The sequence below is a fragment of the Ranitomeya imitator genome, chromosome 1, assembly GCF_032444005.1.
Source record: "Ranitomeya imitator isolate aRanImi1 chromosome 1, aRanImi1.pri, whole genome shotgun sequence".
In the NCBI taxonomy this organism is placed as follows: Eukaryota; Metazoa; Chordata; class Amphibia; order Anura; family Dendrobatidae; genus Ranitomeya; species Ranitomeya imitator.
Window position 1 is genome coordinate 1,210,221,505 of NC_091282.1, and position 24,887 is coordinate 1,210,246,391.

Genomic DNA, 24,887 nt, shown 5'->3' on the forward strand with positions numbered 1-24,887 from the left:
ATCATCCTGACCCTGGCACAAAGCCAGCAAATTTTTCTCAGCCTGATCCACTGAATTAGGCTCATCATAAAGTAATCCAAACGCCAGGAAAAACGCATTGACATTACTCAATGCAGGGTCTCCTGGCGCAAGAGAAAATGCCCAGTCCTGAGGGTCGCCGCGCAAAAAAGAAATAATAATCAAAACCTGTTGAATAGGATTACCAGAAGAATGAGGTTTCAAGGCCAGAAATAGCTTACAATTATTTTTGAAATTAAGAAACTTAGTTCTATCACCAAAAAACAAATCAGGAATAGGAATTCTTGGTTCTAACATAGATTTCTGATCAATAGTATCTTGAATCCTTTGTACATTTATAACGAGATTATCCATTGAAGAGCACAGACCCTGAATATCCATGTCCACACCTGTGTCCTGAAACACCCAAATGTCTAGGGGAAAAAAAAAACTGAACACAGAGCTGAGAGAGAAAAAAAAAAATGATGTCAGAACTTCTTTTTTCCCTCTATTGAGAATCATTAGTAGGGCTCCTTGTACTGCTATGCAGGCAATCCAGTGACACAGTGTGCCAGCAATCAGAGCACATACAGTGATCTGACAATAACCCAAAAACAATAGAACGAGCTCTGAGACGTGGAATCTCTGTAGACTGCAAACATGAACCTATCCTAAATACAACTAAAGGTGGCTGTGGATTGCGCCTGACACTACCTAGGCAACTCGGCACAACCTGAGAAACTGACTAGCCTGAAGATAGAAAATAAAGCCTGGCTTGCCTCAGAGAAATACCCCAAAGGAAAAGGCAGCTCCCCACATATAATGACTGTTAGCAAGATGAAAAGACAAACGTAGGGATGAAATAGATTCAGCAAAGTGAGGCCCGATATTCTAGATAGAGCGAGGATAGCAAAGAGAACTTTGCAGTCTACAAAAAACCCTAAAGCAAAAAACCACGCAAAGGGGGCAAAAAGACCCACCGTGCCGAACTAACGGCACGGCGGTACACCCTTTGCGTCTCAGAGCTACCAGCAAAACGAATGGACAAGCTGGACAGAAAAAGTAGCAACAAAAACAAAGCAGCACTTATCTAAGCAGAGCAGCAGGCCACAGGAAAGATCCAGAAGCTCAGATCCAACACTGGAACATTGACAAGGAGCCAGGAAGACAGAATCAGGCGGAGTTAAATAACAAAGAAGCCCACGAGCTCACCAGAACACCTGAGGGAGGAAGCTCAGAAGCTGCAGTACCACTTGTGACCACAGGAGTGAATTCAGCCACAGAATTCACAACAGCATCCGCCTTCACATTCTTTGAACCTGGCAGGTATGAAACCACAAAATTGAAATGGGAGAAAAACAGTGACCAACAAGCCTGTCTAGGATTCAGACGCTTGGCAGACTCAAGGTACATCAGATTTTTGTGATCAGTCAAGACCACCACACGATGTCTAGCACCCTCAAGCCAATGACGCCACTCCTCAAATGCCCACTTCATGGCCAAAAGCTCCCGATTACCAACATCATAATTCCGTTCAGCGGGCGAAAATTTTCTAGAAAAGAACGCACATGGCTTCATCACTGAGCCATCGGAACTTCTCTGCGACAAAACCGCCCCCGCTCCAATCTCGGAAGCATCAACCTCAACCTGAAAAGGAAGCGACGCATCTGGCTGACGCAACACAGGAGCAGAAGAAAACCGGCGCTTAAGTTCTTGAAAGGCCTCCACAGCCGCAGGAGACCAATCAGCAACATCAGCACCCTTCTTAGTCAAATCCGTCAAAGGCTTAACAACACTAGAAAAATTAGTTATGAAACGACGATAAAAATTAGCAAAGCCCAAGAACTTCTGCAGACTCTTAAGAGATGTAGGCTGTGTCCAGTCACAAATAGCCTGAACCTTGACGGGATCCATCTCAATAGTAGAAGGGGAAAAAATATACCCCAAAAAAGAAATCTTCTGGACTCCAAAGAGACACTTTGAACCTTTTACAAACAAAGAATTGGCCCGCAGGACCTGAAACACCTTCCTGACCTGCTGAACATGGGACTCCCAGTCATCAGAAAAAAACAAAACATCATCCAAATACACGATCATAAATTTATCCAGATATTCACGGAAAATATCGTGCATAAAGGACTGGAAGACAGAAGGAGCATTAGAAAGTCCAAAAGGCATCACCAAATACTCGAAATGGCCCTCAGGCGTATTAAATGCGGTTTTCCACTCATCACCCTGCTTTATCCGCACAAGATTATACGCACCCCGAAGATCAATCTTAGTGGACCATTTAGCCCCCTTAATGCGAGCGAACAAATCTGTCAACAATGGCAAAGGATACTGATATTTGACTGTAATCTTATTCAAAAGATGATAATCTATACAAGGCCTCAAGGAACCATCTTTTTTGGCCACGAAAAAAAAACCTGCTCCCAAAGGGGACGAAGATGGACGGATATGTCCCTTTTCTAAGGACTCCTTAACATAATTCCGCATAGCAGTATGCTCTGGCACCGACAGATTGAACAAACGACCTTTAGGAAATTTACTGCCAGGAATCAAATCTATAGCACAATCGCAATCCCTGTGAGGAGGAAGCGAACTGAGCTTAGGCTCCTCAAAAACATCCCGATAATCAGACAAAAATACAGGAACCTCAGAAGGAGTAGGTGAAGCGATAGAAATCGGAGGTGCATCATCATGAACCCCCTGACATCCCCAGCTTAACACAGACATTGTTTTCCAGTCCAGGACGGGGTTATGAGTTTGTAACCATGGCAGACCAAGCACTAAGACATCATGTAAATTATACAGTACCAGAAAGCGAATCACCTCCTGATGAACGGGAGTCATACGCATGGTCACTTGTGTCCAGTACTGAGGTTTATTCATAGCCAAAGGTGTAGAGTCAATTCCTTTCAAAGGAATAGGGACTTCCAGAGGCTCCAGACTAAACCCACAGCGATTGGCAAATGACCAATCCATAAGACTCAGGGCAGCGCCTGAATCCACATAGGCATCGACGGAAATGGATGATAATGAACAAATCAGAGTCACAGACAGAATGAACTTAGACTGTAAAGTACCAATGGCAACAGACTTATCAACCTTTTTTGTGCGTTTAGAGCATGCTGATATAACATGAGCTGAATCACCACAATAAAAACACAACCCATTTTTCCGTCTATAGTTTTGCCGTTCACTTCTGGACTGAATTCTATCACATTGCATTGTCTCAGGTGCCTGTTCAGAAGACACCGCCAAATGGTGCACAGGTTTGCGCTCCCGTAAACGCCGATCAATCTGAATAGCCATAGTCATGGACTCATTCAGACCTGTAGGCGCCGGGAACCCCACCATAACATCTTTAATGGCCTCAGAAAGGCCATCTCTGAATTTTGCAGCCAGAGCGCACTCATTCCACTGAGTAAGCACCGACCATTTCTGAAATTTCTGACAATATATTTCTGCTTCATCTTGCCCCTGAGAGAGAGCCAATAAAGCTTTTTCAACCTGAATCTCTAGGTTAGGTTCCTCATAGAGCAAACCCAATGCCAGAAAAAACGCATCCACATTAAGCAACGCAGGATCCCCTGGTGCCAATGCAAATGCCCAATTCTGAGGGTCACCCCGCAGGAAAGATATAACAATCTTGACCTGCTGAGCAGGGTCTCCAGAGGAGCGAGATTTCAAGGAAAGAAACAACTTGCAATTGTTCCTAAAATTCAGAAAACTAGATCTATCTCCAGAAAAAAACTCTGGGATAGGAATTCTAGGTTCAGACATAGGAGCATGTACAACAAAATCTTGTATATTTTGAACCTTAGCAGCAAGATTATTCAGGCTAGAAGCCAAACTCTGGACGTCCATGATAAACAGCTGAGGTCAGAGCCATTCAAGGATTAAGAGGAGGAAAGAAGCAGCCAGGCTGCAATTAAGGCTAGGCAGCAACCTCTGAGGGGAAAAAAAAAAAAACTTCCTCAGACTACTTTTCCTCCTACTTCAGCCAATACGATTACCACTTTTGGGCCGGCTATACTGTCATGATCCCAATGGCAGGGGATCACAAAAGGACAAGCACAAAAACAAAACAAGCTCTAGGGTGATGGAACCTGAGCTGACCGCGATCCTGAACCTAAACACACAACTAGCAATAGCCGGGGAACGTGCCTACGATGATTCCTAGACGTCTCGCGCCAGCCGAAGGACTAACTTCCCCTATTAGAAGAAACACAGACCTCTCTTGCCTCCAGAGAAACACCCCACAGAAATAGCAGCCCCCCACATGTAATAACGGTGAAATGAGAGGAAAGCACATACGTAGTTATGAAAACAGATTCAGCAAAATGAGGCCCGCTAAAGCTAGATAGCAGAGGATACAAAAGTGAACTGCGCGATCAGCGAAAAACCCTTCAAAAAACCATCCTGAAATTACTTGAACTCATGTGCCAACTCATGGAACATGAGGAGTAATTTCAGCCCACTAGAGCAACCAGCCAGGTTAAATAGGAAACTCCCATAGCCTGATGGAACAGGTGGACACCAGAGACCGCAGAAAACACAAGTCACCCAGTACCACCAGTAACCACCAGAGGGAGCCCAAAAACAGAACTCACAACAGGTGGTTGCAAGTGTACAATGGCAGGTGCAGGGTGGGTGACATCTTCACCTTCCTTATGGACAGGGGATTGGTGTGCCTGTAGAACAGGGTCTTCCATGGTGGCAGTGGTCTTACCCACAGACACTGTTCCTGGACCCTGGCATTCAGCCCAAGTAGTCGGGTGCTTTGCTTGCATGTGCCTGAGCGTGCTGGTGGTGGTGAGGCTGGCAGTTGTGCTGCCTTTGCTGACGCTGGCATGGCAGATGTTGCAAATGGCCTATTTTGGGTTAACTTGACTGTGTTTAAAAAAGCGTCACACTCGGGAATAGCTAATCCTTGGCTTGGCAACTTCTCCTGTGTTGGTGCTCTGTAGATCAGTTGCCCAAATTGTGTCTCTGGCCACCCCACTGCCTCTACCTGCCTGCATTAATGCTGCATATCCCTCTTCTTGTATGCTGCTGTCCTCGTTCTGCATGTCACCTTCTCAGGAAGGGTTAGTGACTTCATTGTTCACCATCTCCTCTTCCACTTACGCACCCTGGTCTTCCTCCTAGCTTGCTGATGTAACAACACCACTTGCTGGCAATTGTGTCTCATCATCATCCAGCTCTTTTGACAGTAATTGCATTTTCCCACCATCGCCTTCTTGTGAGCGTGGCTGCTCAAACATTTGAGCATAGTTACATGCGATCTCCTCATGTCCTGGTTGGAACATGCAAGGCAAGAGGCCATAATCTATAAATGGAAGTGTGAACAGCTCTTCGGAGTGTCCAAGTGTGGGATCAGTTGTCTCCAGGCATTCGGCATGGTGGGAGGAAGGAGGATCAGGGTGGGGATTATGTGTTCCAGAAACAATGCTACTGAGACTGAACCATGTGACAGACAGGGTGGTGCTGGCAAAGTGACTGGACGCATTATCTGCTATCCATCCAGCATCCTTCAATTTGTTTTAAGCCAGATAGATTTTTGTTTCCTCTGAAATAGAGAACAGAAAATACTTTAGAAACCTCTGTATCTGAAAGACACATATATTATGGACTCCTTTAAAATACTGAAACCGAATCTTAGCGCAACGGTGTTCAAAATAAAATGAGAGTACACTGTTATGTAATATATGTACGTTTTATGTAACGAGTCAGTAAGAAATGGTATGGGTTTATATGTAGTGTAAAAAGAAAGATTGATGGATAATAGATAGAAAGATATATACTGTAGATAAAAAACCTCTACAAAGGACCTCCTGTATTGATACAATACATTGACCCTCTTCTTTGAATGGACCATTCCACTAGAAGATGAACATCTTCAGGTGATCATCTCAAAGAACTTGGACCTTTCTAATACTCTATTATATGACCACTGAAATAAATATCTGGATCTCAATGGATAGATACACATGGTGCTCATGAGCTCCATATGATCCATCTGGATTTGTTGGGCACCTGAGGAAAGCTGTCACAATTGATTTTGACCACAGAAAGGTCTAAGGGGTAACTATATGAACTTTACGTAGCGTTTCAGGCCCATGTCAAATGTTTGGTCCATGGGGGAGATGAGACTTCTATGTACCTGTGCCCTTAAAGGGTTATTCCAGTCTAAAAAAGTTATCCTCTCTAATCGAGGTAGGGGATAAGCTACGGATTACTACGGATCTGACTTCTGGGACCTCAGAGATCTTAGGTTTGGAGATCTTGGCTTCCTCTGGCAGTACCATAAATAGCAGTGGTCAAGCATGTGAATCTTCACTCCATACAAGATGTGATCTTGCGGTCAGCAAGTTATCTCCTCTTCTATGGATAAGAGAGAACTTGTTTTTTTGGAAGGGACTTCTATTCACCACTTCTGTTGACCATGTTGTGGCTTATAGTTTTGTATAACCTTTCATTCTGAACAATTTTTTTTTTAATTAGAAGGGACCTCAAAAACAAGTTGATCACATTATGTGCAGCTGCTAAGATCTCCAACGATCATCTGTAATCCACAGTGGAAGCTGCCAAGTATTCCCGTTTTCTCAGCAGCACCCCCATGGATTATTGATAAGGGTCCTGAATGAAGAACGTCCATTATTAAATCTAATAAGGATTCTGAAATTTTTTAAATAAATAAATAATAATAAATAACTATAAACCAAACCAGTATGAAGCAGAATATTTTTTTTATTTATTTTTCCGACATATTATGAAAAGAAGCAGAAAACAATTATCATTTGTTTCTATGACGTGATTTACAATACAAAAAGTTGTGTTTTGCCAAATACGATCGCATGGCTTATGTAAGGCGTATATTGTTGTAAATCGACATGCAGCATAGAATGCATTAAATAGAGAAATAGGGAAAAGTCTCCTAACCCTCCACCGTCTTGAAGCTCTTCACCAATGCTGAGGACAGAGTCTTATGTGTCACCTCACAGGCTAGTTCGCCACACTTCTTGTACTCCGACGAGCTTTAAAAAACAACAAAGCTGAATATTAATTATAAAAATATATGTAAGAAAAACATAAATAATATATATATATATATATATTATAATTATAATCTATATTATAATATTATAATATTTATATTATAATATATATAAAGAAAAAACTTTTTGTTTCTCCAGGGATCAGTCCAATGGTAGACCAGGAGGAAGACACATGTCGTGTCGAAATATGTCGTCCATAAGGGATTGAATGTATGCAATACTGTTATTAAAGAAATCTGGAACTTTTTAATGCATAAATAAAAGGTATATTTTACTCTATGATTGGACTGATCAGTGGAGAAACAAAAAGTTTTTTCTTTACATGTGTGAATTTATCCCAATCCATTTTTCGTGCGAACTGTAATCACAGGTTGGATGAATTCCTGTTTCTTCAAAGCGGTGAGCTGGCTTTGCCAAAAACTCTTTTTTATTATAATATATATATATATATATATATATATATATATATATATATATATATATATTATATATATTATATATATATATATATATATAAATAGGTATTATGTTAAGTTTATCTATCTATTATGTATCTACTATCTATCTATTATCTATCTACTATCTTTCTATCGTCTATCTATCTATCTATCTATCTATCTATCTATCTATCTATTATCTATCTAATGAAGACTTGATGATGTGTCAATCTACCTTTACGCTTTTATAATTTTTAGGTTTGCTTAAAAATAAGAATATCAACTTTACTTATATCCTGGTACCGCAGCAATGCCAGCAATTATGGATAGGTAAATGACAGATAGATACATAGATAGCTAGATATATAGATAATAGATAGATAATATGTAGATAATAGCTAAAAGATTGATTTATATTGGACAGCTAGATAATTAGATATATAATAGATAGATAGATAAATAAATAATAGATAGGTAGATGATAGATAATAGATATAGGTAAAGATAGACAGATATAGGATAAATCGATATAAGATAGATGGATATATAGATAGATACAGTAAAACCTCTACAAAACAAAGGCTTCTAATCAAAACTTTACTTTTTGTATTGACCTTTCAACTCCCTTTTGTCCTCTAATATAATTATTGAGTTCACTATTTTCCATCGCTCAATAAGTCCTGCACTTGCTTAACATAACTAATAGAGATAACTTAGGACAGAACTGGCAACCTGTCCAACTCCAGTACGTCGGCTTTTACAGTTCACTGAAAATGATGGAACATGAGGTCTGCAGATGTCTCATGAAAACTGACACTTAACATTTTTGGGGATTATGATGACATTATTCTGAACAGACGGTCTGTATGTGCAGCTATTAGCAACAATCAATGTAACTATTTTCCTTGTTAAAAAAAATTATACTACATAAAATAAAAGATTAAAAGATACTAAATTACTTAAAATAATCTTAAAATAAATAAGAATAATAAATATAAAATATACTATGTTACTTGATAAAAAATCAAGTTAAGTGCAAGCTGCCTAAGAAGCACAGACAAGTGAGTCTCTTACTGATATGTTGTCACAATTATAACATTTCACTATTTTTAAGGAATTTTTTTGCACCTAGTGTTGTAATAGAATCATCTATTTCCTATTCGTGAAATGATTTTATTGTAATTTTTGTTAATTTGAAAATGAGTGTTGAAAATCTTAATTGAAGGAAAATAAATCTACTATATAATTTTCTAAGGGTCACTTCCGTCTGTCTGTCTGTCAGTCACGGATATTCATTGGTCGCGGCCTCTGTCTGTCATGGAAATCCAAGTCGCTGATTGGTCATGGCAAAACGCCCACGACCATTGCCACGACCAATCAGCGATGGGCACAGTCCAGCGGCAAAATGGCCGCTCCTTCCTCCCCACAGTCAGGGCCTGCTCCACACTCCCCTCCAGTCAGCGCTCACACAGGGTCAATGCTTGCGTTAATAGACCGCGGTGTAACACACTCCATTAACGCAGCTATTATCCCTGTGTGACCAACTTTTTACTATTGATGCGGCCTATGCAGCATCAATAGTAAAAAGATCTGTTACAAATAATAATAATAAAAAAAGGTTATTCTCACCCTCCGACGTGGCACAGTGTCCTCGGCAGTGCAAGCGGCAGGTTACGTTGCCAAGGATGCTATGCGAGATTGACCTGCCATGATGTCACGGTCATATGACCGCGACGTCATCACAGGTCCTGCGCGCCTGCGCGAGAAGTGTTGTGAATTCCGCTCTTGTGCTCCCTCCCGTGGTTGTAAGTAGTATTTTTGTGAGTTCTGCTCTTGGGCTCCCTCCTGTGGTTTTGAGTGGTATGGCTGCTTCTTGGATTTAGCTTCTGCAGCTGTTTTCACTGATCGTCTTTTGGGCTCGGCTATATTAGTCTGGCCTTAGCCCTCATTCAATGCCAGTTGTCAATTGTTCCAGCCTGGAGTCATTGCTCTTTGGATTTTCCTGACACTCTGACCAGTTCTGCAAAGCTAAGTCCTTGCTTGTCCTTTGCAGTTTCTTATTGTGGACTTTGTTGTTCAGTTCTGTCTTGTTTTTGCTCATTTGTCCAGTTAATCAGTATGGATCTATTCAGCTAAGCTGGAAGCTCTGGGCAGCAGAGTTTGCCCTCCACACCTTTAGTTAGGTGTGGAGTTTTTTGCATTTCTCTGCGGTGGATTTTTTCTAGGTTTTATTACTGACCGCACAGTGCTCTTTCCTGTACTATTCCTATCTAGCTAGAAGTGGCCTCCTGTGCTAAATCTTGTTTCATACTACGTATGTCATTTCCTTCTCCTCTCACAGTCATTACATGGGGGGGGGCTAATCTATCCTTTGGGGATTTTCTCTGAGGTAAGATAGTTTTCCTGCTTCTATCTTTAGGGGTAGTTAGCTCTTAGGCTGTGACGAGATGCCTAGGCAGAGTTAGGAGCATTCCACGGCTACTTGTAGTGTTGTGTTGAGCTTAGGGACTGCAGTCAGTATAGTTCCCACCTGCTCAGAGCTAGTCTCATGTCGCTCCTTAATCACCAGATCATAACAGAGAAGGACCTGCCATGATGTCATGGTCATGTGACCGCGACGTCATCACAGGTCCTGCGCGCCTGCGCGAGAAGGACCTGCCATGACGTCACGGTCATGTGACTGTGACATCATCACAGGTCCTGTGCTCATACCATCCCTGGGACTGGAAGCTGTCGCGTGCACCATACACATGCACCAGGACTTCAACGGCACTGGGCAAATACTACGTTACTTGTCAATATACTATGTGACTGGGCAATATACTATGTTACTGGGCAATATACTACGTGGCTGGGCAATATACTACGTGACTGGGCAATATACTACGTGGCTGGGCAATATACTACGTGACTGGGCAATATAGTACGTGGCTGGGCAATATACTACGTCACTGGGCAATATACTACGTCGCTGGGAAATATAGTACGTGGCTGGGCAATATACTACGTGGCTGGGCAATATACTACATCACTGGGCAATATACTACGTCGCTGGGCAATGTACTACGTGGCTGGGCAATATACTACGTGGCTGGGCAATATACTATGTGGCTGGGCAATATACTACGTGGCTGGGCAATATACTACGTCACTGGGCAATATACTACGTGGCTGGGCAATATACTACATCACTGGGCAATATACTACATCGCTGCGAAATATACTACGTGGCTGGGCAATATACTATGTGGCTGGGCAATATACTACGTCACTGGGCAATATACTACGTCACTTGACAATATACTACGTCGCTGGGCAATATACTACGTGGCTGGGCAATATACTACGTGGCTGGGCAATATACTACGTGGCTGGGCAATATACTACGTCACTGGGCAATATACTACGTCACTGGGCAATATACTACGTGGCTGGTCAATATACTACGTCACTGGGCAATATACTACGTCGCTGGGAAATATACTACATCGCTGGGAAATATACTATGTGGCTGGGCAATATACTATGTCACTGGGTAATGTACTATGTCGCTGGGCAATATACTATGTGGCTGGGCAATATACTACGTGGCTGGGCAATATACTACGTGGCTGGGCAATATACTACGTCACTGGGCAATATACTACGTGGCTGGGCAATATACTACGTCACTGGGCAATATACTACGTCACTGGCAAATATACTACGTGGCTGGGCAATATACTATGTGGCTGGGCAATATACTATGTCACTGGGCAATATACTACGTCGCTGGGCAATATATTACGTGGCTTGGCAATATACTACGTGGCTGGGCAGTATACTACGTGGCTGGGCAATGTACTACGTGGCTGGGCAATATACTACAAGGCTGGGCAATATACTACGTCACTGGGCAATATACTACGTGGCTGGGCAATATACTATGTGGCTGGGCAGTATACTACGTGACTGGGCAATATGCTACGTGGCTGGGCAATATACTACATCACTGGGCAATATACTACGTGGCTGGGCAATATACTACATCACTGGGCAATATACTATGTGAACATGCATATTTTAAAATACCCGATGCGTTAGAATCGGGCCACCATCTATTAATATATAAACAAGAATCTAATTTATAAAAAAAATAAAAATGCTAATATTACTTGGATACTTGTTACAATATGATACAGGAAAGAAATATATCTTGGTACCGTGTTAGCCAGTAGATAGAAAAATATTTAGAATTGAGAGTCCTCAGTGGTTGATACCTTTTAATGGCTAACGGAAAAGATGGTAACAAATTGCAAGCTTTCGAGACTACACAGGTCTCTTCATCAGGCAAAGACTAAAACAAATTCTGAAGAATCACATATTTATGCACAACATGGCATAGAAAAAAAAGGGAAAACCATGGATAAGACAGGTGACATGAAGCAGAATGACCATGGGTGATAAACAGTTACTTCCATAAATATTGGGCCAATTCTTAGATAAGGATTGTTTTATTGTCCTGTGATTAGGGTCTCCGTTGTTATGACCCCACATGGTCTGAGGGGCAAGTTCCTTAGTTGATATAAAAAGACATAAATCCGTGCGACACATTCATTCCTGCAGTGTGAGTGTCAAAGGTCATCATCAGTTTATATTCCCAGACTCTTCTGTCTCTATGGCTATACTTTTGTACATCAGCTCTGTAGCTTATTAGGCTGCCTTATAAGGCTCCCTGATAGCTGCATTGCTGTTTGTACACCGCTGTGCAAACCAACTGCTTTTTTAAAAGCAAAAATCCTGTTGCTCCTTTCTGCACAGTTATCTTGTTTATTGTTAGGTGTCGAGTTCCCGCTTCTGCACAAGGGGAATCTCGAGCCATCTCCGCTGCGGTCTCCCATTCTTCTCCAGCCACAGTGGAGTCTGCTCAGCGGAGACGTCAGTCCCAGCGTCTTGCTCAGTCTCACTCTGTACAAAGAGTTACTGCTGCTTTTCCTGCTTCTGCCATTGAAGTCAGTGTTGGGCAGCGGCGAGCAGATGCTTTTGGGGCTAAGTCCTGCTTTTCTCTTTCTGAGCATGCCCAGGGCAAGATCTCCCGTTGGAGATCGAGGGTCACATGCTCAAGTACTGCAGCACATACCATTGGTCCTCCAGGAAGGTCCTGAAAGGGCAAAACTTTGGTAGCAGCTTCCCATTGGTCCTTTATTGGAAGGTCCTGAACGTGCTTCAACTATATAAACTGCGCATGACCGCACGGCCATGCGCTAGTATAGACTTGATAATGTGTGTGTGTTGATGGATGTATGTCGATGGATGAAAGCTCCTAAATCATTCCCATTCCTAGTGTTGTTGACTGGTCGCGAATGAAGGATTGCTATCTAGCGCCCGACTTAGCCATCAGCACGTAGACACACAATACAGCGTCTTATTGCTATGACTGCCAGTGCGGCGCCGTGTGCTTTCACAGCGCTTTCCTGACCCAAGTCTGGGTGGTTAGTGGCGTTCGCCAGTGCGGCACTGCATGCACTCTTGTACTTCTAATGCTGTCACTCTGAGACCCCAGTAGCGGTGTCGAGCGCATGAGGTCTATGTACTCAAATCCTGTGTCTTGGGATTGAGTTCTGAGACTTCTTGCTTGCGCTCTTGGTGCGGTACCGCGGCCCTGTGACGCAACAGGGTTCGCTTCCTTCACACCGGGTGAGGTTAACCCGTGTGTGTATTCACTTTGTACCGCCATATAGTCCGACATTACTTGGCAGCAGGTTCCATCTCTGCACAGTGGACCCCGGGCTGCGAACGCACCATACTTTATCTGTCTTATTATTTGGTGCGTTCCGCTAGCCCTAACAGTTTATTTGTCCACACTTTTGTGTGCAGCAGTCCTTTTTATTGCTGCCATACTTGTACTGAGATCATTGTAGGGAGATTGAAATTGTACTACAGTCCTTGTATATTTTCATATATCTTCCAGCCACTTTCTGCCACTTACATTGTGTTGTTTTATGCACAGGGCCTGAGTTTTGGTTCAGTCTCCCAAAAAAATAGGGAGATTTAAATTTTCAACAAGTTTATATACACCTTCTACCTTGTTTTACAATACCGTATAATGGTTGTTATTTTGGTTAGATTTTCCAAAAAATGAGGATAAGTCTGGTGGAAGAGCCCGTGGGCGGTGGTTGCCAGCTGGCACAAGCACCCGTGCGAGTGCCGTTTGCCTGGACAGGTGGGTGTGCCCACTCTTGGGCGACGGCACTGGCACAGGGTCCCTCATAGTACAATGAAGTGTCTCTGACCATAGTGGGGCACAACCAATGTCAGACACACCGTTGTAACATGAGGGGCCCTGTGCCAGTACCACCGCCCACGAGAGAGTGTTCTCCCCAGCTCGAACAGTGCTCTACCACTTGCAATACTTACCTCTCCCTGCTCCACCACTGTGTAGTCTGTGCTGTTAAATCCTTCAATGGCACTGCCAATACAAATTTGTTGAAATGATAGATGATAGTTAAAATATACAGTGGCCCTGGCCTCCATTTAGACCAGTTAATACTTTGCGCCAACTACCACTGTCTGCTACTCAGCAGAGAAGCCCACCCCTGTACGTAGTTATGCCACCTGTTTATTTATGAACAATTTTTTGGCAGACATTTAGCCCACTTTATTATTTGGGCCTACTAACTGTGTCTGCCACTCATAACAGTTGTCCTCCACTGAACAAAGCAATGCCGCCTGTGTACTCCTGTTACCAATTTTGAACTGCATTTAGCCCACTTTATTATTTGGGCCTATATCTGTGTTTCCTCCTCATCCTGCCCATTGCCCAGCCAGTGCTAGATGAGTCTGCTATACATGGACCCAGACCACTACATTCCCCTTGCACTCTACACAGCCAGAATCTGACCCTGCTGAAAGTCAGGTTCCCCTTCCCGCATACTATACCACCTTACACGGGGACAAAGAGGAAGGTGCAGATGAAAGTGCAGGCTCCTTCATCAGGTGGGGGGGCATACTCGTTGGCGACGTCACTGGCACAGGGCCCCTCATAGTACGCAAAAGTGTCTCTGCCAGTGGGAGGTGCCACCCGCCGTCAAACACACTGCTGTACTATGAGGGGCCCTGTGCCAGTGCCAACGAGTGCCCCCCCCCCTGCTTGCTTTGTGATCACAGCACTTGCAAAGTTGAAATACTTACCTCTCCCTGCTCCACCGCCGTGACATATTCAGCGTTTCCTGGGCCCACGAAAATCTTGAGCCAGCCCTACTCCCCCACAACTTTAGCCAAATGACCCCCAGTTTTCAATGTCTAACTATTATTATAAAGTAAATTAAGATTGACAAGCTTCAGTAATAAGAATTGATGTTTTTGGCATTAAAATTGTCACTGTAGGTGTTTCCTGTCCTCCACTCACTGCCGACTTTGATTCCCCATTGACTTGCATTGGGTTTCGTGTTTCAATCGGCCCCCAACTTTTTGCAATATTTGGCCGATTTCACACGACCCGACTTTTGACAAAGTCGGGTTTCGCGAAACCTGACTCGATCCGAAAAGAGTAAAAGTCGCTCAACTGTAATCTAACTTATTAAATTTCTTTTAAAACTTTTTTCAAAAGGTAAAATTGGACCATAGCTAAAATGATCACAACCAGTCCCCAAAATCTTCATCTATGGCTGTTTCCTTCACGCCTTATTATTACTCGCATCAGGTACTATGCCCATTTTTGCGCTCTTCATATTTTAAGTAAAATTACCTACACTCACTTGAGTCTTAACCAGCCAAAATAATGTAATTTTTAACTTTTTTTTAACCAAAAATAGATAATAAAAAAGTTATAAAGATATAACATATTTAAGAAACAAGAATAAATAGAAAAAAGGTTAAAACTAAAAAGCAAAGCAAAATAACAAGAATAGATACTAATCAAGAAAAATAAAAAAAGGTAAAACCTTACATATTAAAGTATACTTACGTTTAATCTCTACCGTGGTTTTACTATCTCTATGCTCAACGTGCAAAAATCTGCCGTATACTCTTGTGCCTCATGTATCAAATCCTCTTAAAAAAATCACATGTAATTTTTTTATTGTTTTCTTTACTTCTTTATTAGTTAAAATTAAACTCTAGAATGATCATTATTTCTCACCACACTAAAATCCCCATGTCCAGTGCCGATATAAAAAAACGTATTTGATAAAAACAATAAAAAATGATGGTAATACTATTATAATATTCTAATCTAATAATTTTTTATATATGTTAAGTAATATATTATAATATATAAATATGATATAAATATATGTATTGTGTATATATCTTACAAAAATATTATATATATATGATAATGTATCATAATATATTAAAGGGAACCTGTCACCTGAAATTGGCGGGCCCTGTTTACGGTCCGATGGGCGGTGTTTTCTTTTCTTTCATGCACCCCTTCCTTTCCCGCTGGCCGAAATATTGTCTTGAATGTGATTCGGTTTCCTCCGTATTACACGCGTGTGCAAAGCAATCTTGCCTTGCGCACGCGCAGTATGATTTGCCCAACTGCGGGCAAAGCCGAAAAGCATTAGTGCGCATGCGCCCGTGCACCTTGTCCCGGAAGTATCTTGCTGTGTTCCGGGACATAGTGCACCACCGCATGCGCACTAATGCTTTTCGGCTTTGCCCGCAGTTGGGCAAAGCATACTGAGCGTGCGCAAGGCAAGATTGCTTTGCGCATGCGTGTAATACGGAGGAAACCGAATCACATTCAAGACAATATTGTATACACATCATACAAAAGCCTTTCCGTCATTATTTCTCACATGCTTTTGTGATTTCCAAAACTCCATTTTTTTGTAGGTAAATGTCTTTGCTCTATTATTATCTATGGCTTGCACATTTTTGGGGTCTTATCCTGTTATATATATTTTTAAATGGAAGTCAAATTACTTAGATTCCCTAAAAGTCATGAAAAACAATCAAGTGTTTATATATTTTTTTTTTATTTTACCAAAAACAGATAAAAAAAAACTGACATAAAACAAAACTTTTAAACAAGAAAAATTAGAAAAATACATTTACAGTTATAGTTGTTGAACAATTGTACAAAAATGTGCCGCATACTTCTCGTCATCTTGAAAGTCATTTACATCACCTAAATTACTTTTTTAAAATTTTGATTATTTACACCACTAGTTAGCCGCACAAAAAAATGATAGGAGAATGAAAGCCTCTCTTTACAATACTTAGATCAAAAATGCTCCACAACAAGAAGAACAAGAACAAACTGCATAAAATAATCATAATAATCAGATACAGAACAAACAATGCTCACATTTAATACTCTACTTACGTTTTATTTCTACTGTGGTTCCTTTACCGAACGTCATGGGAAGGCTCTGACCCTGCATACAGTAATAATCTGCCTCATCGTCCTCTGTCGCTCCGCTGATTTTAAGAGTGAAATCAGGAAATGATCCAGATCCAGTGAACCGGTCTGGGACTCCTGTATATCGGGTACTTGTACCATAGATGAGAAGTGCTGGACGTTGTCCTGATTTCTGTTGGTTCCAGTGTAAGTTGCCATTACTTACAAAACTAATGGTCTTACATGAGATGGTGACTGTTTCTCCCGGGGACACAGTGATGTGATCTGGAGATTGGGTCAGTACAATCTGTGCACAGGAGTCTAAGGAATGATAAAGGAAACATAAGTGTTAGTGTTAATGTCGCCTCATTGTGCTGTTCTCTACCACTGTCCTGTCCATCATCTCATGGACCTCTCACCATGGATGAGAAGAAGAATTACACCCAGCACAACTCCCTGTAAACCCATCGTCATCTCCCTGGACTGATGGCCACTGACTATAGAGATGTCACCTGCACAATGTCTCCTATATACCAGCTGTAATCACTGGAGGAGACGTCCCCTGAGAGCAGAGATGTAAAGCAGGAGACATGTAAATTGTGCCGGGTGTCAGCGATCAGTGATCTGGATCTTACTGCAATCAGGGATCTCCTACAGAAGAGATCTAATCCCCTATCATTATCCTGAGATCATTGACCATCAGTGATGTCCTGATTCTTCTCAGTATCATACTCAGAGCCAGAAACGTATTAGTAACTCATTTTGTTTAAAACACATTGTGAATGTTAACACTCTATATCTGTACTGTATGGAGAAAAGTGTGTTCCCGTATGAGCCGTAATAGTGCCGCCATAAAGGTACATGAGCCTATGTTTCTCATCTGGGGCAAATAGAAGTGTTTTCTATCAGATTATGTACGATTAATACAGATAAAAGCTTGTAGTATATTCAGTTAGATGAGGATTGTTTGAAGATATTCTCCCCCAGAAGCGTCATTTATTAGGCAAATATCCCTGTACATATGACGTCTGACAGTGCCTGTAACAAAGAGCAGGAGACCTACAGTGGCATTAAAATTATTGGGCATCCATGGTAAAAATAACTTTTATTGTTTAAAATACCTAAAGTTAAAACTGACTCATGTACTTTGTATTTTAGGGAGAAAAAAAAAGTATATATATATATATATATATATATATATATATAAATACAGTACAGACCATAAGTTTGGACACACCTCATTTAAAGATTCTTCTGTATTTTCATGACTATGAAAATTGTATGTTCACACTGAGGGCATCAAAACGATGAATTAACACATGTGGAATTATATAGTTAAGAAAAAAGTGTGAAACAATTGAAAATATGTCTTATATTCTGGGTTCTTCAAAGTAGGCACCTTTTCCTTTGATGACTGCTTTGCACACTCTTGGCATTCTCTTGATGAGCTTCAAGAAGTAGTCACCGGGAATGGTCTTCCAACAATCTTGAAGGAGTTCCCAGAGATGCTTAGCACTTGTTGCCCCTTTTGCCTTCACTCTGCGGTCCAGCTCACCCCGAACCATCTCGATTGGGTTCAGGTCTGGTAACTGTGGAGGCCAGGTCATCTGGCGTAGCACCCCATCACTCTCCTTCTTGGTCAAATAGCCCTTACACAGCCTGGAGGTGTGTTCGGGGTCATTGTCCTGTTGAAAAATAAATGATGGTCCAACTAAGCGCAAACCCGATGGAATAGCATGCCGCTGCAAGATGCTGTGGTAGCCATGCTGGTTCAGTATGCCTTCAATTTTGAATAAATCCTCAACAGTGTCACCAGCAAAGCACCCCCCCCCCACACCATCACACCTCCTTCTCCATGCTTCACGGTGGGAACCAGGCATGTAGAGTCCATCCGTTCACCTTTTCTGCATCGCACAAAGACACGGTGGTTGGAACCAAAGATCTCAAATTTGGATTCATCAAACCAAAGCACATATTTGCACTGGTCTAATTTCCATTTATTGTGTTCTTTAGCCCAAACAAGTCTCTTCTCCTTGTTGCCTGTTCTTAGCAGTGGTTTCCTAGCAGCTATTTTACCATGAAGGCCTGCTGCACAAAGTCTCCTCTTAACAGAACTCTGTGTGGCATTGACCTGGTCTCTAATCTGAGCTGCTGTTAACCTGCGATTTCTGAGGCTGGTGACTCGGATAAACTTATCCTCAGAAGCAGAGGTGACTCTTGGTCTTCCTTTCCTGGGGCGGTCCTCATGTGAGCCAGTTTCTTTGTAGCGCTTGATGGTTTTTGCCTCTGCACTTGGGGACACTTTCAAAGTTTTTCCAATTTTTCAGACTGACTGACCTTCATTTCTTAAAGTAATAATGGCCACTCGGTTTTCTTTACTTAGCTGCTTTTTTCTTGCCATAATACAAATTCTAACAGTCCATTCAGTAGGACTATCAGCTGTGTATCCACCAGACTTCTGCATAACACAACTGATGGTCCCAACCCCATTTATGAGACAAGAAATCACACTTATTAAACCTGGCAGGGCACACTGTGAAGTGAAAACCATTCCCGGTGACTACCTCTTGAAGCTCATTAAGAGAATGCCAAGAGAGTGCAGAGCAGTCATCAAAGCAAAAGGTGGCTACTTTGAAGAATCTAGAATATAAGACATATTTTCAGTTGTTTCACACTTTCTTGTTAAGTATATAATTCCACATGTATTAATTCTTAGTTTTGATGCCTTCAGTGTGAATGTACAATTTTCATAGTAATGAAAATACAGAAAAATCTTTAAATGAGAAGGTGTGTCCAATCTTATGCTCTGTACTGTATATATATATATATATATATATATATATATATATATATATATATATATATATATACAGTTAGGTCCATATATATTTGGACAGAGACAACATTTTTCTAATTTTTGTTATAGACATTACCACAATGAATTTTAAACAAAATAATTCAGATGCAGTTGAAGTTCAGACTTTCAGCTTTCATTTGAGGGTATCCACATTAAAATTGGATTAAGGGTTTAGGAGTTGCAGCTCCTTAACATGTGCCACCCTGTTTTTAAAGGGACCAAAAGTAATTGGACAGATTCAATAATTTTAAATAAAACGTTCATTTTTAGTACTTGGTTGAAAACCCTTTGTGGGCAATGACTGCCTGAAGTCTTGAACTCATGGACATCACCAGACGCTGTGTTTCCTCCTTTTTGATGCTTTGCCAGGCCTTCACTGGTGGTTTTCAGTTGCTGTTTGTTTGTGGGCCTTTCTGCCTGAAGTTTAGTCTTTAACAAGTGAAATACATGCTCAATTGGGTTGAGATCAGGTGACCGACTTGGCCATTCAAGAATATTCCACTTCTTTGCTTTAATAGACTCCTGGGTTGCTTTGGCTTTATGTTTTGGGTCATGGTCCATCTGTAGTATGAAACGACGACCAATCAGTTTGGCTGCATTTGGCTGGATCTGAGCACACAGTATGGCGGCTCTGAATACCTCAGAATTCATTCGGCTGCTTCTGTCCTGTGTCACATCATCAATAAACACTAGTGACCCAGTGCCACTGGCAGCCATGCATGCCCAAGTCATCACACTGCCTCCGCCGTGTTTTACAGATGATGTGGTATGCTTTGGATCATGAGCTGTACAACGCCTTCACCATACTTTTCTCTTTCCATCATTGTGGTAGAGGTTGATCTTGGTTTCATCTGTCCAAAGAATGTTCTTCCAGAACTGTGCTGGCTTTTTTAGATGTTTTTTTAGCAAAGTCCAGTCTAGCCTTTTTATTCTTGATGCTTATGAGTGGCTGCACCGTGCAGTGAACCCTCTGTATTTACTTTCATGCAGTCTTCTCTTTATGGTAGATTTGGATATTGATATGCCGACCTCCTGGAGAGTGTTGTTCACTTGGTTGGCTGTTGTGAAGGGGTTTCTCTTCACCATGGAGATTATTCTGCGATCATCCACCACTGTTGTCTTCTGTGGGAGCCCAGGTCTTTTTGCATTGATGAGTTCACCAGTGCTTTCTTTCTTTCTCAGGATGGACCAAACTGTAGATTTTGCCACTCCTAATATTGTAGCAATTTCTCGGATGGGTTTTTTCTATTTTCGCAGCTTTAGGATGGCTTGTTTCACCTGTATGGAGAGCTCCTTTGACCACATGTTTACTTCACAGCAAAACCTTCCAAATACAAGCACCACACCTCAAATCAACTCCAGGCCTTTTATCTGCTTAATTGAGAATGACATAACGAAGGTATTGCCCACACCTGTCCATGAAATAGCCTTGGAGTCAATTGTCCAATTACTTTTGGTCCCTTTAAAAACAGGGTGGCACATGTTAAGGAGCTGAAACTCCTAAACCCTTCATCCAATTTTAATGTGGATACCCACAAATGAAAGCTAAAAGTCTGAACTTCAACTGTATCTGAATTGTTTTGTTTAAAATTCATTGTGGTAATGTCTATGACCAAAATTAGAAAAATGTTGTCTCTGTCCAAATATATATGGACCTAACTGTATATATCAAAAACTGTATAGTTTTTGATATTTCATGGATTATATTTCTGTGGCCGCACCCAAATTCTGCAAGTGGCATATACGCTGGATATCTGACACACACATGTACAGGTGTTTTCACTAGCGGTTGGTGCGGCAATCTGTTTTTCTTTTTGCTAACTGTATATATATATACGCAAGAATTGAAAGAAATAAAATACTCTTGGCTGTCTGCAAAAAGCATTTACAAGATGTGATACTTGCAAAAGGGGAACTAGCTATGAACCTTGCATGGTGCCAAAAGTTTTGAATCTGCCCATTTTCTTTTTTGTATTTTTAAAAATCTAAAAGATGAATATACTGTATACATATATACATATACAGTATGCCGGCCGGCGCTTAGTAACCCGATGTTTACCCTGGTTATCCGGGGACTTCGGCATCGTTGGTCACTGGAGAGCTGTCTGTGTGACAGCTCTCCAGCGACCACACAAGGACTTTCCAACGATCACGGCCAGGTCATATTGCTGGTCGTGATCGTTGGAAAGTTGCTGAGTGTGATAGTACCTTAAGGGTCATTTGACCCTCTTTCAGGACTTCGGGGGGAGCTAGAAATTTCTGGGACTTCTAGTGTTAAGGCCACAGCAGAGCAACTTGCCAGGTCTTATTCAGATGACTTGGACATTACATTTATCGATGAACTGTGTAAGTTTGTAACATTTGCCAATTTATTCACAGACGATGAGCTAAATGATAGCACTGAACTTTTCATGTACAAGCTTATCATGGGAAAGGGTGCGCAGGACACTTTCCCAAATATTGAGATAGCTCTAAGGATATATCTAATTTTGATGGTAACAAACTGCAGTGGTGAGCGTTCATTCTCAAACCTCAAGTTAGTTGAAAACCGGTTAAGGGCATCCATGAAGCAGGAACAACTTGTAAATTTAACTATCATGAGCATCGAGACAGATCTACTGCGTGAATTGGACTTTAGTGACTTCATTAGTGATTTTGCAGCACGAAAATCAAGGAAAGTGCCTGGATTGTAAAAAATGAATGATTTTACCTGAATTACTCTGCGTAAATGATTTTTGTAAATAAACTTGCGTTTGTTTCATTTTGTGTTTTTGCATTACATATTGCAACACCTTGAAAAATGGGCCTCCCTCCAAAATGGGCCCCGGGCCGCCCACCTCTTAGATCGGGCCCTGAAAATGAGAACAATTCACAACTGCAACTGGACATAGAATTTGTGAATCCATCTTCTGTACTAAACGACAAACTCATCTCTGGTAAATCTCCATATTTTATTATGTTGATGCAAAGATATGAATCGATCAAGGGGGACATTTTGTCCATGTAAAGAAGGCATCTAGAAGTTCTTATTCAGATCTGAATTACAGTGAATCAGAAACACTGAATCAACTACAGGAATGAGAGCCTTAATTATTAGTGACATCTCAGCTGCTGGCCCCCAACCGATGTGTCATGGCTTATTAACCCCTTCAAGACACAGCCCTTTTCCATTTTTGCGTTCTCGTTTTCTGCACCCCTCCTTCCCAGAGCCATAACATTTTTATTTTTCAGTCAATATGGCCATGTGAGGGCTTGTTTTTTGCAGGACAAGTTGTACTTTTGAAAGACACCATTGGTTTTAGCATGTCGTGTACTAGAAAACAGGAAAAAAATTCCAAGTGCGGAGGCTAGAAGGTGGCACAACTTGATCGGCTCTGCTACATAGGAGCGAAGCTCAGATCACTCCTATGTAGTAGATTTACTGAATTGATTTGAGCGCCAATGACAGGCTGGCGCTCATAGCAATCTGGCATCAACAACCATAGAGTTCTCAAGGTGACCTTTGGTTGTTATGCCGACACATCGCTGACCCCCGATCACGTCAGCATCGCTGACAGGGTCAGCGATGCTCTCATTTAATGCCCGATGGCCGGAAGCGCCGGTTAAATGCCGCTGTCAGCGTTTGACAGCGACATTTAACTAGTTAATAGCGGCAGGTGAATCGCGATTCCACCCGCCGCTATTGCGGGCACATGTCAGCTGTTCAAAACAGCTGAAATGTCCCAGCTTTGATGCGGGCTCACTGCCAGAGCCCGCATCAAAGGAAGAGATGCGACTTCCGCCATACTAGTACTGTCGGTAAGGGGTTAATAGGCCAAAGGAGTAATTCAGGTGACAACACCTTCACACTGTAATTCGTGACCATCAGTTACTAGACCTAATTACGTGTAATGGATCCTGTGAGGTTTGTGTTTGATTTCCGTACATCCCTGATCCCAATGCTCAGTGACAGAGGTCGTGTGGCGTCACTGCTGCTGTTCTGTAAGCAAGGACGAGCGGGGAGCTGATTTTGGTTATTTGGAAACATTGCCTATTTTGCAAAAAAAGATAGGCAACACCTTTAAGAATTTTTCTTTATGTAATAGTCAATTACAAAATGTAAACTAGATGGGTATTTCCTGAAGGAACTACAGATAGTGCTTTGGAATGGTGCCCGTGCTGCCCCTGCAAGACTTTCACGCTTGGGTGCCCTTCAGGCGCTGATTTGGTAAGTGAGGCCCCTCAGGGTCCGATTTGGTGGTCGGGGCCCCTCAGGGTCCGATTTGGTGGTCGGGGCCCCTCAGGGTGTGATTTGGAGGTCGGGGCCCCTCAGGGTCCGATTTGGTGGTCGGGGCCCCTCAGGGTCCGATTTGGTGGTCGGGGCCCCTCAGGGTCCGATTTGGTGGTCGGGGCCCCTCAGGGTCCGATTTGGTGGTCGGGGCTCCTCAGGGTACGATTTGGTGGTCGGGGCCCCTCAGGGTCCGATTTGGTGGTCGGGGCCCCTCAGGGTCCGATTTGGAGGTCGGGGCCCCTCAGGGTCCGATTTGGTGGTCGGGGCCCCTCAGGGTCCGATTTGGTGGTCGGGGCCCCTCAGGGTCCGATTTGGTGGTCGGGGCCCCTCAGGGTCCGATTTGGTGGTCGGGGCCCCTCAGGGTCCGATTTGGTGGTCGGGGCCCCTCTGGGTCCGATTTGGTGGTCGGGGACCCTCAGGGTCCGATTTGGTGGTCGGGGCCCCTCAGGGTCCGATTTGGTGGTCGGGGCCCCTCAGGGTCCGATTTGGTGGTCGGGGCCCCTCAGGGTCCGATTTGGTGGTCGGGGCCCCTCAGGGTCCGATTTGGTGGTCGGGGCCCCTCAGGGTCCGATTTGGTGGTCGGGGCCCCTCGGCCTCCGATTTGGTGGTCGGGGCCCCTCGGCCTCCGATTTGGTGGTCGGGGCCCCTCGGCCTCCGATTTGGAGGTCGGGGCCCCTCGGCCTCCGATTTGGAGGTCGGGGCCCCTCGGCCTCCGATTTGGTGGTCGGGGCCCCTCGGCCTCCGATTTGGTGGTTGGGGCCCCTCTGCCTCCGATTTGGAGGTCGGGGCCCCTCGGCCTCCGATTTGGTGGTCGGGGCCCCTCGGCCTCCGATTTGGTGGTCGGGGCACCTCGGCCTCCGATTTGGTGGTCGGGGCCCCTCGGCCTCCGATGTGGTGGTCGGGGCCCCTCGGCCTCCTATTTGGTGGGCTGGCA

The 24,887-nt window shown here is 42.9% G+C and overlaps 1 gene segment (V, D, J or C); it reads right to left on the bottom strand.

Moving 5' to 3' along the window:
* Window positions 1-6,735: 6,735 nt before the first annotated feature.
* The window catches only part of LOC138657283 (Ig kappa chain V-III region VH-like), a 54,837-nt gene continuing 36,685 nt past the window's right edge, over window positions 6,736-24,887 (bottom strand). Inside the window, 2 exon segments of the V gene segment in view lie at window positions 6,736-7,040; window positions 16,812-17,147. Coding sequence covers window positions 7,009-7,040; window positions 16,812-17,147 — 368 coding nt within the window.